Source organism: Peromyscus leucopus, chromosome 4, assembly GCF_004664715.2.
Source record: "Peromyscus leucopus breed LL Stock chromosome 4, UCI_PerLeu_2.1, whole genome shotgun sequence".
Taxonomy (NCBI): Eukaryota; Metazoa; Chordata; class Mammalia; order Rodentia; family Cricetidae; genus Peromyscus; species Peromyscus leucopus.
Genome location: NC_051066.1, coordinates 90,365,496 through 90,385,929, shown reverse-complemented (window position 1 = coordinate 90,385,929; position 20,434 = coordinate 90,365,496). Strand labels below are relative to the sequence as shown.

Sequence of the window (20,434 nt, the reverse complement as noted above, 5' to 3'; positions counted from 1 at the left end):
GGAAAAAAAGAAACAGGAAATGGCATTTTAACTTGTTATACGAAGATAGATCTTCCAGGTAAAGGACAGAGAATTAAGGATGTGGCACCTGCTTTAATCCCAACACTCCAAAGGATCATAAGTTCAAGGCCAACCCAGTGTACAAAGGAAGACGATCTTAAAAAAAAAATCAAATATGAAATGAGAAAATAATTTTTAAAGAGAAAAAAGGATGGGAAAGTTAATAAGGCTTTTCAAAGAAAACATGAATGTGTGTTGGCTTTGATCACTTTTGAGCGAACATCTAAAAAAAAGATCCAATCAACTGCTATGGGGAAGAATACTTGGGGGGGGGGGATGCAATGGACATGAGATGAACGCAAGCAAGAAAGTACCTTTCTTAAGAGGGACTGGGTTTTGTTGCCATTTGTGAGTGAAAAATGCCAACTCTCAAAGGCATGCAGAAAAGTAATCTCGTCACAGTAATACAGCCACCATCCAAGGAAAGTCGGTCTATTTCAAGACAGGGACTGCAGCTCAGAAGCAGGGCTTAAGCTCTTAAGGTCTCCACCTCTCCGACCCATGACAGGAGAGCTGGCAGTCAATGAGAAACTTCATGTTGAGCAAGAAAACCAGGGAGCCATCTAATACCACACTGCAGGGCGGGTGACAGAGGGCCTTCCGATGAATTACAGAGCACTGTAAAAACGCACAAGGGGCTGTCACCCCGGATCCTCAGAAAAGAAAGATAACACCTAGGAAGTCAAATAGAGTTCAACACAGAAAACAGCAAGTTCCCATCTCCGGACTCAAAACGAGAAGAGAACCTAGTCTCAGGCGTGGTGACAATCGCACCTGCAGAACAAGAACCAGTTAACCCTTGTGGTGGGGAGTCAGGGCCAAATGTCTGGCCCACGTGCGTGTCTCTGTATGAAGGTGAGTTCTCGCATCGCAGCCTGAGAGCTGGGATGGAGGCAGGGAGCCTGTGCATTGACTCACGCAGTGAGAGTTCCCCAGGAGCACTGAAGAAAAGGGGTTTGAGTGGTGTATGTTCTTGCTGGGTCCCCTATCGTCACCATCACTCTGGCATTTTATTTCTAGACAAGAAATATATTTTACATTTCTGAGATTATTTTCTGGTCACAAGCCAACCATTGTGAACCTTGCAGTGAATCGCTGAATAGAGCACTTTAAAGGGATAAACAATTATAAAAATAACTGTGTCACAAGCACATACATTTTACTTTATTTAGTGATGTAATAAGCTTAGGGGCATATATCAGGTCCAAAACGGTCTTGGTCATTAATTTAAGCAATAAATCACAGGTCTTGCCAACAATGACGGCAAACAGATGCTAACAAGGAAATGTATTATTTAATATTGCCATGTGTTATAAAAATGTAAGTGTGTTTAAGACATGTCTTAAATTTTTATAATAATATGCATTTAATACATTACTGTTTTGACACATGCAGGAGTCAGATTTATAGATCCCATTCCTTAGCTGCTGCTTCTGCGAACACCAGAGCATATTCTCCTGTGTTTTTTTAAAGAGGGGAAACCTTTAAAGTGCCCACTTGCAACAATATCTAATTGGTTGTCTTGCTGTTTTGTAGTAAATAATGTCAGCAATTGAAACTCATTAGAGAGTGAGTCTATACTTTGCCTAATCAGAAAAACGGAACATATTAAAATTACAACTTTTAAAGAGACACTACAGTCTAAGAAAGTAGAATGCTAATTTTTCTTACTCATTTTGAATTCTTTTACATGATAGCAAACAAAAAATACTGATTAACAAATTAACAAGTAATGTACAATATTCTATCACTTGGAGGCAACAAACTAAAGAAACCGTACTTTTATATCGTTAGGTAACAATCCAAAGGACCATCCATTAATGTCTCAAAACACAACATAACTGAAACGTGAATCTCCCTACCCACAGATTCGACAAACCAGGCCACATCACGACATGGACTTTGCATTGTTCCCTTCAAGCCAGAGGTTTACATCCTTGGACCTTCCCACACAAAGAGCTCCTAAGGTGAGTTGGAGGCTAAGAAAATAACCCCAAACCTACAGGTTTCTTTCTTCCTTTCTTTTTTTAAATGAGCTTTTATACCAACAAGACACCCACTCTGATAAAAAGCATTTTTTTTGGATGTGTGCCCATTATTTTTTATCTGAACCCCTTTTCAATCAACTGCTATCTAGCATGATCTTCCTTCTCCCTTTTGTGTGCAGGGAAGAAGAGTCCATGCTTTCGAACACTTGAGGAAGCAGTGCTTGGAGTATGGAAACTAAATTTTCTTCATTAAATCTACTCAAGCAGATATTAAAAATGCATTTAATATACTGGTGATGGTCGGTGGCCACCGCTGACTGTGACAGGCCAGTTACTGATGATGTGCTGTCAGATGGCCTTCTCAGCAGGCGCCTGGGTCTCAGGCTGCTGAAGGACAGCAATATCTTCCCCTGTGTGTAAGCTCGATTCATCTCCCAAGTATTTACTAAATCACAGGCCTCTGCACACACAGCCCACATTTCGGCGTATGCTAACAAATGATGGATGGCCTCGTCAATGCGTTATGTCCTGAAAGCATGGTTTCCAGCCATCCTGATCATCAAACCCCAGCGCTTCAGAGCTGATCAGTCCTGGGGAATAGATTTTGCAGGCTCGATTAAAAAAGGAGAAGTTCTTTCCATTCGAGCTTCTGACACTCTCCTCAACTATTTGTTGTTCCAACCAATTATTCGAGCAGAATATTCAATAGGTGTTGTAGGTGCTCGGATAGTGTAACACTAGAGGCTTCTTCTAATGTTGGATAGGCTATCATTTTATTTATGACAAAGCAGTCAAGGTATCTCAAGGTGGTGAAGGATTTAACAGTGAAATTTACGTTTTAAAACAATCTTCCTTCTAGGTAAAGCAGGCAAAAACCATAAAATATTTTATATTATCACATCATGCTGTATTATAGTATAGTGCAAGGGGATTAGCCAGCACAGTTCAAAGGAAATTCTGGGGGGTGGGGGGTGCAACCTCTAAATCACAAGAGCCTTTTAAAACAATAACTCACATGAGTCCTCTTAATTACAATCTATCTAAAACCACGCATCCCTTCAAACTCTTCTGACAGTTCTCAAGTTCAGTGACAGAGGTTCAATCTGTCAAAGGAAAGGTTTGAAAACCCCTGTGTAAAGAACACGTATTTTCAGTTCCAAGCGTATATGTGTCAGCTATCTGTCCTGTGAGCCATAGAACGTTTCTATTTTTAGCTATATAGCTAGCTAGCTTATCTGTGAGAGAGACAATATCACACTCAGGCCGTTCACTCAGCAACAATCTAGGCAAGAGCAGAAGAACTTAGCACAATTAACCAGAGAGCAGAGCTTGGAGAAAACAGGGTGCTGTGTAACAGCCAAACAGTGTCTGCTATAAATAAGCTTCTAGATATGCTTTTAGTTTTTTAAAATAAGTCTAAAAAAAAGAAAGAAAGAAAGCAGTGTGAGGTCCCACTTAGCCAACAGCTAGGTGAGCTGAGAAGCCCCTCCCCACAGTGTGAGCCCCACCATGCCCTGCCATTCCCCTCAACCTTAACCTTGAGATTAAGCTCACTTTTATTGTGCACAAAGGTCACCTATATTAGGTCAAAATTCAAAGTCCCTTGTCAGAAGAGGTTGATATATTCCAACCTCTCCTACTCTATGCATCCAATTTTTCATGGTAAAGTCATATTGAGCAGACAGTTTATTCAGCAATTTATTGTCCCACTGTAATCCAATACAGAATACGATTGTCTAAAGAGCGATCACATGAATAAAATATTTTCATGACAGTGTGCCAAATCTAGACTCCCTATATACCTCCACCAGATGAAATAAAGCGACCCAAAGTCTTAACACTTCAGAAGAACTCGATGGCAAATAAGAGTCCCCAAACATATAATCTGTAGCATAATTATGGCTCACTTCCGCAGACTTGGGCTGCAGGCAACATTTTGTCAATGTCATTCAAGTTTTTAAGTATTGTTTGTGCAAAAGGACAAAGATCTCTAAGCTATTTTAACACTTCCATCTGAACTGGTTGAAATGCAGTAGATCTAACTGTGAGAGCTTCTCTTTTGACCTAGAGCTCAGTGTTATGGAGTAGAAAAGGAAGGTGAGGGGGGAGGTCTTGCCCAAGTTATTATCACTCAACTGGGAAATAAAAGAAATTAAAGGCTATCTCAGAAGGCACCATTCTAGAACACAACGTATTCATAAAAGCAAAGACTTAAGTCTCTTTATAAACTTGACGCAACTCTGTATTTTCCATCAGTCTGCACAGAGTAAGTACTAGTATGACAAACGGCTTTAAGCTCATTTAGAAACACATTCTTCAAAGCTGATTAATTAAACACTAGAACCAAAGTAAACATTCCTGTGACAATCACGTTCACGATGTCCTGAAGACGGACACCTAAACACAGCTTTTGGATTCCAGCTGCTTCCTGATAAGAAGAACTACTCAGAATCCAAATTGGTATTCAGTTAAATACACCAATAAATGTGAAAATCAAATTGAGAACAAAGCCTTCACTAGAGCAGCAGTTCTCAACCTGTGGATCGTGACTCCTTTGGGGGTTTCATATCAGATATCCTGCATATCCGATATTTACATTAAGACTCATAGCAGTAGCAAAATTACAGTTATGAAGTAGCAATGAACTAATTTTATGGGTCACCACAACATGAGGAACTGTATTAAAGGGTCACAGTATAACGAAAGTTGAGAATCACTGCTCTAGAGGAAAATAATTACATGAGAAAATACTTCACACTCTCCAGCTTTTAACATTCTGACTTACTCGGCTTTACATAGTGTTCATATAACATTACTTTTTAGAGGGAGAAAATTCATCAAAAACCTATATATATTTGTCATCAACAGAATACGACATCAAGATTTCACCACAATTTACTTTAAAAAAGCAAGCTACCTATCATCCTGGGGATTACAAAGGAAAACACTTTGGAAAACTAGACAACAAAAAGCTGATGTTAGGCAAAATCTTTTCACTTCTAATATTCTAAGTCTAATTACTATAACCCTAAAAGCACTGCAAGGAACATCCTTGAATAAACAATAGTAACAACAACACGATCTGTGGTAGCCAGGGTATCAAGAATGGTGTTCGCTATGTTACATGCACTTTCTCACTTGAACTGGTAATAATTTCATTTCATAAATAAAGGTACTTGTCAAGGGATGAAGAGACCCATTGTAAGTTACCTGGCAAGGAAGTCACATCTGCATGTTAATTTTCAGGAATCAAGTTCTTCAAACCAATTTACGAAAGTCTTTAAAACTAAAAACTCTCACAGCCACATGTGGTTCGTAGTCATATGCTTTGGGCCCATAATTTATAAAATAATTAACCACAAGCAGGCAAACCTAAGTAAACCTCCCAAGGTCTAGCAGAAGCTCCAACTCTCCAAACTCAACAGCATACCCAGCTGATTCACTCGGGGGGAGGGGGTGTCCATTTGTCACTCTAAAATGTATACTCAATTTATTGAAAACTATACATTGTCATATTCTTGTTACTTTTTGCATGTATGTTTGTGTGGTGTGCCTATATGTGTGTTTGCATGTATGTGTGCCTGTGTGTCAAGGCCTGAGGTTGACGCTGGAAATCTTCCTGGGTGGCTCTCCACCTTATTCATTGAGGTAAGGCTCTTAACTGGAAGTAGTTTGTCATATCTAGCCTAATTAACCAGCTTACTCTGGGGACTCCCTATGTCCAGCTTCCGAAGGCTGGAATTGCATGCGGGCCACCATACCCACCCAGCATTCAATTAGGTTCTAGGGACCTGAATCCAGTCTTCACTTCTGCATAAGAAGCACATTCCCCACCCACTAAGACCTCTATCTCCTCAGCCCATCATATCTTTAATGACTAGTAATTATGATATAAAAAAGAAAAAATATATCAATTCCGTTCTAGAAAATGGCACTAAATTAATTTGTAATCAGTTAAGAGTTTCCCATTGTCTTTCACTATAATTTGCTGAACAGGATAGTCACTTCTTATGTTAGAGTAAGTAGTAATTAAAAGTATAACTCCTGAGCTTAAAATTTCTCTGGAAATAACTTCTGACATGATAAGCCCTCAGGTATAACACTGGTGGAACATTTCCAAATCCCTGCTAAAAGGAACTATAACATCCTTAAATTTACTGTATTAACCTATTTTGAAAGGGATTAATTTTCCTAAATGAGAAATCTGTAATATGGCTTTATAAAAAAGACAAGAAGGAAATTTTCTTCAGTTCAATCAAATGTCCATTGTGAGATATAGTACAATACCTGCTATTACTCTGTACTGCGAAGATGCAATGTTGGATTTTACATTGCTCATATAAGGAGAAAAAAAAGTCTCTAATATAACAATAAGAATGAATGAAAGTCAAATGGAAGTACTTTGAGCCCCTTTTCTGGAAAAAAGTTAAAATAATGAGAACAAATTGGGTTAAGAAATTTCTATGAAAGTCATGTTATAGAGCTATATAATATGTAATGCAAAAAGTCTTAAACCGTGGCATTTGGAGTTAAACAACTGCCTTTGGGTGGGTTCAAGGTTGAGGCTAAGGGGAGCCCAGCTTTGCACCATTCGCCGCTTTAATGGTGTAAACACCCTCACCACAGACTCCTAGCAACCAGTATGAGCTATAGGCCATAGGGTCTGGAGAAGATACTCAAAATCAATTCTCAGGAGCCAAGAAGAGACAGTTCCAGCATTCACTGGCCATCAGCCAAACTCAGCCCACAGACTTACTCTGTTTGGCCAGGAAAATGTTGGCCCACATGGTGTTTTAAAAATTCAAGCAAACTGAAAACATTAAACACCCAGGATCTTTTTTTTTTTTTTCTTTAAAGAAAGGGTTGGGAGGTGGGGGAGTGAGATCTAGCCTGGATGCTGAAGGAGAAGCCGGGCAGCGGTTAGGTCCACAGTCTTGCAGGGCAAAGCAGCAGCTACCATGCCAGTGCACAAACCCCTGCTTTTCCTTCGCCACAGTCCCAACCCGGCCAGCTGTATTCCCTCTCTTGTCACTGATACCTGCCTGGCCACAGCGGCAGTGGCGGCGGCGGCGGGAGTCAGTTCTCCAACTGAAGAGCGAGTGTGGAGAGGCAAAGGGCCAGAGCACAGGGAGGGACTTCTGCACAGGTTTCTGCAGTTAGCATGAATGAACTGGGCCCAGTTGGAAACGCTGTCTGAACCTCACACTAGTTCTCTCCAGGCCACAGGATCCCACCTGATAAGAGCAGTGTTTGTGATCAGTACATGGAGGTACCAAATGTGCCACCACAGCACGAATAAAAAAATTCAAAATGCAAATCTGTGATTAATGGTGGTTTCATCTTTATAGGTCCACGCATTATTAGTTGGCCCCAAAGAATCCAGATCCAGACAACTTTAACTTTCACCTGTCAGAAAGTGATTTCTATGAGCTGTGTGTTCCATGCAGGCTGATACATGCAGGCTGCCAGAGTCTGTGGGTTTTTTTAATGTTATACAATGAAGTCTGTCTCACAGCCCCAGTCCATTTACCATCTTAGCTAAATGAGGCTTGAAGTGCAAGTTAATTTCAAATTTTATAGCTTTGCCTACCAATATTATCAGCAAAAACAAATAGGAGAATAATATACCTTAAGCAAAAGATAGCAGCTTGAGAGAACTGTGGACAGGAACAAAAAAAGAACTGAAAAAATTAATCGCCAGTCTAATTTCTTGTGTGGTTGGAGGGAAGCTGATTAGATGATTTATCTCTGAGAGTGTATCTACAAACAAGGCCCCTACCTACACAAGTCGGACTCAGCCTTGAGTCAGAAGTACTACGTTACAAGCTGCAGGATCTCAGGGGACTACAGTATGCCACAAGGACAAATGTCAAACTGAGGTGTTTATCCTCCATCTCTATTCATCCTCCAAGCCTGGTGGAATGAACAGACCTGGTCCCGACTCCCTGAGAGGGATCACAAATGCACGCGATGGACAGTGACTCAGAATCCTGCTGTGTGCACGTCTGAGTCTTTCCCCCATCACAAGCTGATCTGAGGAAGCAGTGAGTGAACTGGCTGATAAGTAAGCTTAACCAAATGCTCTCATCCCACAGGTTTGTAGGCTCTGGATATCCTACAAGATGCTAACTGAGAACTTGAGGATTTGCAACAGCCTTAAATGATAACCCTTGCAAATGCCCAGGGTCTGCTATATTGCCCATTTCCTCCAACAGAATAAACTTAAGATTAGAGTTAGATTAGCCTGGCCTTTCTTGTTCCAAGAGCAAAAGCTGGGTCATAACAATGACAAAGAAAAAAATTTTTTGAATAAATGTAAGTAAGTTAAGGAGAATGGGGGGGGGGGGCAGCCACAGTGCACCAGGTGTTTTAAATCTGGGTCTTAGACATGACTTCTGCTCCCAGGACAATCACAGAAAAAGGCTAGGACCCAGCACTTAGTCAGAAAAAGACTCAATAGTTAAATATTTGAACAATGGTATGGAAAGATATGAAGCTGCTTTCTTTTCCCTCTACATGAATTTCACTGTTTCAAAATATTTCCTCTTATGTTCTTAAATTTAGGATGCTAAGTTGAATAGTTTTAAAATTTTATGGCAGCTGAAGCAGTACATTTTGAACATGTAAAAGAAAGAGGTTCTGAGAAATTTCAACATTGTGCTTGGAATGAGAATTGTAGAACCCCTCAGCTTGATTGCACCCCAAAATATTACACTCTGAACAAGACAGGGGGTTGAGAAACGTTTATTTTCTGTTTGGAAGTATCCGTAAACAGAAAGACCACACCTCCACCAACTGGTGCACTCGAAAGTGTGGGAAACCAGGTGAGGGCCCCTTGGCAGAAGGAGGCTTTGGATTCTGAAGGACTGTTGACTGTGAGCCTCCCAGAGCAAAGGAATGGAAAGAGCCGAGAAGCAGAGGTGGCATTAGTTTTATAATGAGGCCAGGGAAGGGTGGATCTATGATCAAAACGCTCCCGGCTCTCTTGCTGGGTCCCCACACACCAGCTCACTATAATCACCACCTCAAATCGTGGGGCACAGAACATTCCCCTCTGGTGTCAAGTCCAGGCACCCCACAGTCTTACATCCCTCTTTTCCTTTAGTAAGGATTCCACACCAGCTACAGTGTGCTCTACAGAACAGCCCAATGTGTCAGTCATTATCAGTCAAATGGAGAAAGATACTTTCCATCAAATGTTTGAAACTATCTGCCTTTAATAACACAATGAAAACAAAAGAAAAAAACTAAAGAATTAGTTTACCCAGCCCCTGAAAGGTGTGCATGATGTGTACATATGAAAGTCGCTTTTCTTAGCCCCTGTATGGTGTGCATGACTTTTACACATGAAGGTCTCTTTTCAGACTTAACTCTAACACAGTACTCACATACTGATTGTTTTGTCTTTAAAGAAAATCCAACCAATATGGCAAAATTGCATAAAAGTGCACAATAAAAAAAATGGTAAGTTCACTCCACATTTATTGAAATGTTAAATAATAAAACATTATTGCCTCATACTTTCATTCAATCTTTCTTCCTAAGGAAATACGTAACTCTCTGTTACCGTTCTCATACAAGTTAATGCTGAGAAAGCCGAGGTATGATGCCTGAATACAGACTTAAAATGAATTTGGTATTCTAATAATATGAATATCCACCCCCCCAAAAAAAAACTAATAAGAAATGCAATCAGCATGTGTCTGCTTCTCAGAATATTGCTATGTACGGGTATTCCTAAATATTCCTTTACTGAGAATCCAGGCTCATCTTACCTTGCAGTGTTACAAATACAGAAAACAAATATCTGATGAAAGTTAAACTTTCTTTAGAAAGAAAAGAGGCCATACACAAGCAAAACGACCTCTCGGAAAAACTGAACGCTAACCTACAGTATGACAGCAAACTCAGAACCTGAAATCTTACAGAATAAAAAAAAAAAAAAAAACACATTTTAGAAGATTACTAAACTAACGAGTATACACCAAACAATTCATATTCACTGCTTAGACAGCTTAATCGATAATCGCTGCAGAAGCATATCCAGATATCTTCAGAATACATGAATTAATACCACTTTTTAATGTCTTGCAAATTAATAGTATTTCTTTGACAAAGCCACAAACAACATTTCAGGTTCAATAAAAGCCTTTTCTCCCTTTCTGAGCTATTTTCACCTACCATTCTGGAGTCAGGCTCACCACAACATCATCAGAGTGTAAAAAACTAACCACAAATTAACAACTACCACTCAATTCAATTTCAACCAACAAGGCATACAGAAACAATATTTCAGTTACGTAAACCAAACCTGAGTGAGTATGAATTATACAATGCAATACTTCACTGTGATTCTTAAAAGTTTCAAAGCTAAAAAGTTTTCAGTGTCATTATAAATCAACTACAAAATACGGAAATATGCAAGGCAAGTTTGATATCTGATGAAATATTAGAAATAATCAATCAACTAGTCCACATAAATATTTCTATTTTCTGCTAATCTACTGCCTTTTGTGTACATACGTAGGAAAATGACACCACTCAAAGATTTCACCTACTGTAGACAAATGACTACAGTCTAAATGCAGTCACACTCAGATCCTTAAATACTTTCTATTGGTTCTACATGATGCCAAGTGTTTCACCTGCTCTGTTTTAATTAGTGTTCGCCATAACCACAAGGAACTTACCAGGAAACAGCAACAAGGTAAGATTTCGAGAGACAGACATCACTTGAGTTTGAAACTTGTTTCTTCTGTTTACTAGGTATAAGATTTGGCTCCTTTTACAACGAGGGAGCTTTGACCCACACTAACATGAGACAGAACCAAGACAGAACTAAGGACAAATGGTTATAGAAAGCAAGAACACACAACAAAGAACTCCCTGTGAGAACACCCAATATCATAAAATGCATCCTGTGTGGGGAACAGGGGGTGTTCCAAAGACAACAGTGGCTCATGACTGGATACTTTCAAAAAACATAAATTAAGTACTATTTTGTGCTAGTCTGTAACTAGCCAGACTGGACCCCTAAGTCCACCAAAGACCAGTAAGTTCAACATAGGCAGAGGCTAACAGAACCCTCCTTCACTCTAGTACTCTAGTTAGGGATGGATGAAGATCTCAAGAAGATGACTGAGTATAAGCAGAGGGGATGGAGCCAGTTTTTAACTACTAATTTTGAAATTTTACTTGGAGCAGGAATTGAAGCCATTTTTATGAATGGTTTCCTGTGTTACTGTATGTCTTAGGGTTCCTATTGCTCCGATGAAACACCATAACCAAAAGGCAAGTTGGGGAGGGAAGGACTTATTTGGCTGACACTTCAGCATCACTGAAGGAAGTCAGGACAGGAACTCAAAGAGGGCAGAGTCCCAGAGGCAGGAGCTGATGCAGAGGCCATGGAGGGGAGCTGCTTACTGGCTTACTTCCCCTGGCTTGCTCAGCCCACCTTCGTATAGAATCCAGGACCAATACCCCAGGGATGGCACCACCCACTATGGACTGGGCCCTCCCCCATTAATTACTAAATGAGAAAATATCTTACAGCTGGATCTCATCAAGGCATTTCCTCAACTGAGGCTCCTTCCTCTGATGACTCTAGCTTATGTCAAGTTGACATGCAAAATCAGCCAGTACACTAAGAATGGGAAGGTGTTGTATCCAATACAGAAAAACCATACCTACAGATGTGAAAGGCATAATTAGAAAAACCAGAGCCCAGAATCTAAGATCAAAGATAACTTATTTAGAATCATGATCTCAAAAGTCTGATGTATAACTTATTTGGATAGCAATAGAATAATCAATGCATGGTGAAGAAACTCAAGAATCATGTCCCAGAAGGCTTACTTAGTTCTGCTAGCAAAAGAATTTCTAACCAATGTATATCTCCTTTAAGAATCCTTTAAGATCCAGCACTAAGGTAGATCTCTGTGAGTTAGCAATGGCCAGACATTATTACACAGTAAGACCACATCTTAAAATAGACAGGTAGATGATGATGATGATGAAGATAGATAGATAGATAGATAGATAGATAGATAGATAGATAGATAGACAGACAGACAGATGATAAATAGAACCTGTTCAAGAAATCTTTCAATTTCTAAAAATTCTGTAATTCCATCATTTATACCTACTAGTTATGTTTTAATCTGTTTACCTGGTACTATAGGCTATTGAAATTAATTATAAAAAACCCTGTTGGGTTTTTTTTTAATCCAAAATGTGTCACAAATAGAGTAAATACAAAGTGAATTACTACAGATCAAATGTTCTAAGATAAAGTGGTGGAAAAGTCTGAGAATAACAATGAAAAGTGTGGCCTTTTTTTGTAGGGTTGTTTGCCATAAAATTATGATGACAGATGATATTGGTCAGATAAATACTGTGGTAGAAACTGAACACTATTAGGTATATGTAACTGATAACTTTCGTGAAAAATCCACTGATGGACACTCAATTCCCTGGGAAAACAGGAAACATGTGATAAGAAACAAGATACTTGCAGGTCTCCAAACATATCTCCAAACAGCATTTATTAAAAGGAGTACCAGCAACCTTACCCTAGAGACACTCAGCAGCCATAACCATACCAAACCAAATGAGGTTACATCCAATGATAAGACATGTGAAGTCATATGCTGCTGACATGATGCTCTAAGAAAGGCATGGCATTTGTGGAGTGCTGTTGCTGAAACTTCCTACCCTGAATCTATTAGAAGAAAACAAACAGCACATAAACAGAGGGACACTCTTTAAAAACAACTGATCGTTGTTCTCTCTAGAGATGTCAAAATCATGAAAGACAAACAAGAAACAAAACATAGCAGAACTTCTGTGACATGATAAACTAAATGGCAATGTGTGATGCAAAATCAGGAAAGGAAAAGGACATTCCTGAAAAAACAAACAAACAAACAAACAAACAAAAAACCGGCAGAGTTCAAAAAAGTTCCAGCAACTGACTACATTATGTTAAAACTAATTTTGAAATTCTGACAATTGGTCCAATGGTCATGCAAAATATTAACATTTATGCAAGAGGGCATAAAAAATGCTCTGGAATACTATTACAAATTTTCTCTGAGTTTAAAACTACTTACAAATACATATAATATATACAAATAGAGGGTTTGAACAGGAAAGTATATAACACAATCTTAGGAGGAACAGTTGACTGGACTGGAAGTGTCTTTCTGAATCAGAAACCAGGAAATAAAATACAAATGTAACCATTAAATACAGCCCTGACTGCAGCTTTAGATACTAGACTCACCTGATCTGCTAAGGACAGAATGACCCACTATTATTAAACTGCAGAGAAGGAAAGAATAGAATGAGGGTAGATTTCCAAACAGAAGCTCACAAAGTCACACCTCTTCACAATAAGTAGAGGATTCTGGTTTTTCTTAAACAGTGTTGGGAACTGTACCAGAGCCTTGTGCATGCTGGGGAAGTACTCTGCTATCTAAGTGATTCTGAGAACAGACAGGTAAAAAGGAGGGCCGAAATTCAATGAGGTGGCCTGAAATGACAGTTTTGCAATTTCAGTGAAAACAGCAAAGACATACTGAAGTGAGTCTTCCCTCAGGAGGTATGGAATACAAATAAAATTAATGCTGGGGAAAACTTACTTCACATTTATGCCTCTCAACATATGTCAAAAAGTACTGCAACTGCAATATTAAGAATTGAAAGCCAGGCGTGGTGGTGCACACCTTTAATCCCAGCGTTCCAGGGTCAAGGTAGGTAGATCCCTGAGTTCAAGGCCAGCCTGGTTTCAGGACAGCCAGAGCTACAGTGAGAAATCCTGTCTCAAAACACCAAAAAACAACAAAAAGAATTTAAGGATGTGCCAGGAGTGATGACACAAGCTTTGAAGCCCAGCCTGGTCTACACAATGAGACCTTGACATAGAAAACAAAAAAGAGCCAGGTAAGCTGGTACAGGCCTTTAATCCCAGTATGTAGGAAGCAGATCTCTGTAAGTTCAAGGCCAGCCTGGTCTACATAGTGAGGTCTAGGACAGCCAGGGCTATGTAGAAAGACCCTGTCTCAAAGATCCAAAATGCAAAACCAAAAAGAAAAGAAAAAAGAAAAAGAAAAAAAAAAGAAGCCTAAATTGAAGTATAAGGAAGTTAAAATCAGAATACTTAAAAGCAAACTAGAAAACATCCACAACAAAAGACAAGAAAACCAAAATAAACATCTTTAACATCAGCACACCCAACAAATAATAAGCAACAAAAATTTCATAAAAGCAAATACTCCCATAGAAAGGTAGTTATAGAATACCAAGTGGGTCCACTAATGCAAAAAGAAAATTAAATAGACAAAAAAATTGAAATAACCTACAATGTATTGTAATTTTAAAAACACTAGGTGTGGATATGGCCCAATGATAGATTATTCTTCTTGCTTGGATAAGAACCTGGATTTGATCCCCAGAAATGGGGAAAAAAGAAAAAAGAAGCTAATAGAACCTCAAATTAGCAGAAGTCATTCTTAATTCCCATATTGCAGATGAAAGAGAGACTCTGCTCAATGACAATAAGTTGCAGACACAGAGACGCCATGTTCTGCAGGTGAAAGAATTAGCAATCTTCTTGGTAGTCATTCATTAATACCCACCAACAACCTTCAAAAATAAATGAGCTTTGATTTCAAACAGCGAGTGGTTGTGTTCAAATGTAGCCAATGGTTTCCTGGAGTCCCCAAGTCCCTCTCAGTCTAGAAGGTCAAAACTGTTTTTTTACAAAATATTACTTCCCCTTCTATTCTATTGACATTTGTGCCTACTGTATACTACAGTGGGTAAACTTCTAATCCTTTTTTTTATGTGTTTTTAATAGTAATAGAATGATATCACTTTCCCTTCTCCAACCCCTTCCACATACCTTCCTTTGGACTCCTCCCATGCCCACTAACCCTAAAGTAGATAGCTTTTTAATTTCCAAGACTTAACAACAGACTGAGGCAAGGGTACTACAGCCATATTCAAACTCACATACACAACACAGCTTAAAAAAATAAAAAGTAGTTGGGCAGTGGTGGAGTATGCCTTTTATCTGAGCACTTGGGAGGCAGAGGAAGGTGAATCTCTGTGAGTTCAAGGCCAGCCTGGTCTACAGAGTGAGTTCCAGGACAGCCAAGGCTGCCCAGAGAAACCTTGTCTCAAATAAATAAATAAATAAACAAACAAATAAATAGAATACTTCATTTCAGAATATTCACTAATTAATATTAATTGTCATCCTTTCAAAATTCTACGTGCTGAATTTAGAAGTAAATACAAAGACTGTTTTTATTCTAAACTTTTTTTGTTGTTGTTGTTTTTTTTTTTTTGCTTTTCGAGACAGGGTTTCTCTGTGTAGCTTTGTGCCTTTCCTGGAACTCACTTGGTAGACCAGGCTGACCTTGAACTCACAGAGATCCGCCTGGCTCTGCCTCCCGAGTGCTGGGATTAAAGGCGTGCGCCACTACCGCCTGGCTGTTTTTAAAGATATGGTGGTATCTCCATGGAGGAATGCACCTGACGAAGAGCTGAGCTAGCCACTTTTTCCAGGGAATACAATTCTTACTTGAATAAACAATAAACAAAATATGATTATTCAGATTTGGGTATCTGGCAGACAGTTTTCTCAAATATAAATGACGTGAGCCTGTCATCTCAAGGAAAACAACTAATAGCATGTGTTGTCAATGATAAAATTTGAACTTTCAAGGGAAAATTCAAGTATTAGAAAGCTCATATCCATCACCATAGCTTGACAGCTTCAAATCTTACAGACTTCTAATTAGGTCACTGAGGAGATTAGCAAATGGCATTTATATATATATATACAGTAGAATGAAAGGTGGCAACATTTGGAAGGTTTGTTTGGTTCAAAACCAATATTCCACGGGTAAAAGACCCACTGAAGTCCAGAACAGGCTGCTTGTTACAATGCAAGTTACAATGAAAAAGCGTGACAAGTCTTTGATGGGGTTTCATATCCCACATTACAGTTGGCCTTCAAGAAACTATCATTTGTTGGCTTTTGTGTAATACAAACATCCAGTCTTTTTTTTTAATCCACAGTTATCTAGAAAGCCTATTAAGTTACTCTTCTCTTTTGCAACTACATATGAGGCCAGAGTTTCTTGGTATTTGTTCTTTCTTTTTCTTTGGTGGTATACAGCTGTGTATAACTGGCCTCATGTCTGTGGGTGCACTTGCCCATACATGCACATGTGGTGGCTAGAGATCCACATCAGATATCTTTCCCCCTATGGCTCTACATAGTTTTTGAGACATGCCCTCTTTAGGGCTAGGGTTTCCATTTCATCCCTCCTCCATAAAACATGGTCAGGCCTGTCACAGCAGCAGCCAATGAACTTGGTACCAATTTCTGTGTTAGTTTGCTTCCTATTGCTGTGGGGAAAAAAAAAAAAAAAAAAAACCATGACCAAAAAGCCAACTTGGGGAAAGAGGGGTTTATTTTAGCTTACAGCTGCCATCATGAGAGGAAGTCAGGAACTAAAGCAGAGACCATGCAGGAACAATGTTTACTGGCTTGCATTCCATGGCTTGCTCGTTCTGCTTTCTTACACAACGCAGGACCACCTGCCCAGGGGTGGCACCACCCACAGTTGGGCTGAACCCTCTCACATCAATCACTAATCAAGAAAGTACCCCCATGAGAATGCCTACACGCAATCTGATGGAGGCATTTTCTCTATGGAGCTGCTCTGCTTGCCATGGATGCTGGGGACCCGACTCAGGTCCTCATACTTGCAGGGCAAGCACTTTACTCAGTGAGCCATCCGCCCAGGCCTCTTGCTATCTTTTAATCAGCAACATATGACAACCCGCTAAACGAAAAAGCAGATGCAGTTTATTGTCTTTAAGGCAGACATTAAAGAAATGTGCAAAAGTATACAACCGTATCATTTGTGTCTCGACCTTTTTTGGAATTATGGCTATTACATATAAAATACACTAACCAGTAATATTCTTACTATTTTTCAAAACAAATTTATAGTTTTCTTAATTTCTCAGCTTTCACTTATATTTTAGTGAGTACTTACAGATATAACCACATAAAGACATACAAAGAAGTACATTGACAAAAATAGTGGACCCGGTGAGATGGTTTAGTGGGCACTTGCCACCAAGCCTGACTATCTGAATTCAATTGCCAGAACTCATTGGGTGGAAGGAGAGAAACAACTTCCAAACTGTCCTCTGACTTCCACACACACACCTTGACACATGTGGGCCCAAATACACACATATACACTCATGTTCTTTTAATAAGTACATAATGAGAGCAAAGTATCAGAAAGCTCCAAAACTGCCCAGCAATGTATGTGTGTGTGTGTGTATATGTGCATGTAGAATACATAACATATGCTATATAATATACACATGATATATATGTACATCTTATACCTTTTCCCTTGGGTGATCAGCTACCACCCATTTGACTGTTCATGGACAGAACTAAAAAAGTTAATGACAGTAGTTAAATTCCAACGCACCAACTATGTTCTTGGACAGCAACTATGACAAAACCTCTCCAGATATAAAGGGACAACCATCATCCTTAAGTATGGACAAGACTGAAAGGAGAGCTTTTCTGTTTAGAGACTAGAAAAATTAGTCTACCAAACACCAGTTCATAAAAGATATGCTTCTAATTTGTATTATTACCTATTATCCAATAATTTATCTTTCCCAATGAATTATCTCTCATTATACATGGTCAAAGGTTATGCATTACAGATAGGAAAGCTCTCCATTTGGGGTAACTATGCTCACTCAATACCATAATATGGTTTTGAATTTAAAAAAAAAAAAAAAAACGGTACAAAATGTTCTGTATTATTTACTGTATTAACTATGATAACCTAGTTGTCTTGAACAGGTTCAAGAAATGTTTGGGTCTGTTTTCACATCTTTGAGATGAGGGATCTATGTTATATAATCTCTGAGAGACCTTTCCTAGCAGCTTGGGTAATCCTAAAAGGCCACAGCCCAGTGAAGAGAGAAGTATGAAGCCCATGGGGACTATGTATGCACATAATGAGAAACCTTCAGACCTGGAGGTCGCTATGGCCAGACTCAAGAGTGTAATCCCTAGGGTACCAATGTACTTGACTACACTGAGAACCTTTTCCTGCATAGTCAACAGCACAAGACCCCTTTAGGCCTGGGCTCTCTTGTTTATCACCAGTGGCAACACCAAAGGGTCTTCTGTTTACTATCTACCACCTCTAGGTGTCTATGCAAAACAGGCAGCAAGCCAGTCTGGTGAACCTCCAATTCGCATTTTTACTTCGCAAAGACTCCATTACCCATCATCCATTGCTAGTATCTCTGAATTAACCGCTGGACATTCATGAAGCACCTACTATGTGTACTTTCCCCCCAGTACGTATCAAGTTTTCCATCAACATCTGTTGACTTCAATCCTATTGCAAGGCCTGGAGAGGCTCCAAGGTCTTCAGCCATTAAAGTGTTCTGTGTGGTAGGGAGATGAAAGGGAGAGAGGGAGCTTTCTCATGATCCTTGACCTAACCCTTGTCACTATGTTCCTCCCATTTGCGTGTGACACGTGGCTCCAATGCACTGCCAGGGTGGCCGGAACTGGGCTGAAGGCAAAAGGATGTGATAGGGAGACAGGGACTTACCTGGGGAACCTCTGCTTCAGCTTCCTCAGGCTCTGCCTGGTGGGCGGTACAGACACTAGGCATTGGGCTATCTCCTCGTACTGGGCTTTGGTTAGTATCATATTGGGCCCAAGGGGGAAAAAAATCACCTTGGGCTCGTGCAGCCTTGGTGCTAGGAAGCGAGGGAAAGGCGGATCGCAGCACAACACTAGCCCCTATGCCCCCAAAGCACACCCCCTAGCTGCACCGCGGGGCGGAGACACGCTGCGTCCCAGGATTCACCTCCGCGGTTCAGGAGGGCTGTAGACCTGTTTGCGCCAGCAGTGTACTGAGCAGCCGCAGTAAGCCGGGCCGAAGGCAACTAGCCGCCATCTTAGGTAAGGGCAGAGCAATCAGGAAGTGGCGGCTGCGCGCGAAAGATTTTGTGTCTTTTAGGGGCAGGTGTCCTCAGCGTCACCTCTCTGAGATGGCACAGAGAAGCTCACTGAAGCCACACTGATAGTTGCAAGAAACCAGGGAGGCCTGTCGCACAGTTCAGGGGCGGGTCTCACAGGTGGTCCTCCAGCCTTGAGCTAGAGCCCCGGAAGTTGTCTTCCGGAGCGCGGGATTTGAATTTGTGTCCAGACACGCCCCTTTCTTGCCGCCGCGGACACAGCCTGCAAGAAACTGGGCCTCAAGAGGTGAGCAGAAGCTCAGCAGTGCAAAGCATCTGGGCAAGCCTGTAGCTTGGCTTGTGCTGGGAAAGTTCTCCAGCCGCTCTCATGGAAAGCAATGCTGGTTTTGCTGAGAATTTAAATCCTGCGTCTTAAAGCAACTGGCAGTAGAATGTCAGTTTCATTCCCTACACCCCAAAAAGTATGTTCTTCATTCTGGCCCCCAAAAGAGTGGGCTGCCAAAGAATGTGTATAAGAATGAAACGCTGAGATAATATTTTTTTCCAATATGTACTGTGAATAGAACACAGCTCTCCTAAGTCAATATATTAGAGCAATAGCCCCTCTAACTCCTTTTTAAAAATACCTTTGCTTCTAAGATGGACATATATTGTGTGTGTTCTCTTCAAATTTAAACATTTTGAGCAAGTGAAAGAAAATGTTTTAGCACATTTAAACAGTTTATCGTAGCTTCCATTTGCTATTACGCATAAATTGGAAGATTGGTTCAGATAAGACCCCTTTGATAAATTCCTTAATCCACCAAAGCCTCAGTTTCTTTACCTATATATATATTTTTTAATTGATAAGGCTGGTTTTAAGAATAAGTAAGGCAATATATAGCCACATTATGGAATCACCCTAGATGTCAGTCAACAGGAGAAAGAATAAAGAAAATGTGATTTACAAACACCGTTGTAAAGCTTCAAATGATGTCATCTTCTGAGAAAAGGACTCAAATGAATATTTTGTGTTTCCTCTCAGTTTTACACAGATTACAAATACATGTGTGTGTGTGTATTTACACATGTACACACATATACATACACATGCAAGAAAGCAGAGGAAGACCAAAGAAGTAATGAAACTAGGAGAGTGTGTGAACATGATATACATGAAAATTTATATTTGTGATATCTAGCACTGTGTACAGGACCATCTGCCAATAAAAACAATAAGATAGTACAAGTAAAAATTTACTTGCATAACGTCCAGCAAATAGTCTATGTAAAATAAGTAAGTAATAAGTAAACTGGATAGGATATTTACTAGATAGTGCTTTGTGGATTCC

General features: G+C 39.8%; 1 protein-coding gene across 2 annotated transcripts in view; it reads right to left on the bottom strand.

Annotated features, from left to right (window-relative positions):
• Cdin1 (CDAN1 interacting nuclease 1) overlaps positions 1-19,217 on the bottom strand; it is a 211,781-nt gene extending 192,564 nt beyond the window's left edge. Inside the window, exon 1 of one of the 2 annotated variants that reach the window (XM_028875771.2) lies at positions 18,731-19,217. In XM_028875771.2, the coding sequence (XP_028731604.1) occupies positions 18,731-18,831 (101 nt within the window). In that variant the 5' untranslated portion in view covers positions 18,832-19,217. The remainder of the gene's footprint in view (positions 1-18,730) is intronic. The other variant, XM_028875772.2, reaches the window with a different exon arrangement.
• Positions 19,218-20,434: the final 1,217 nt, after the last annotated feature.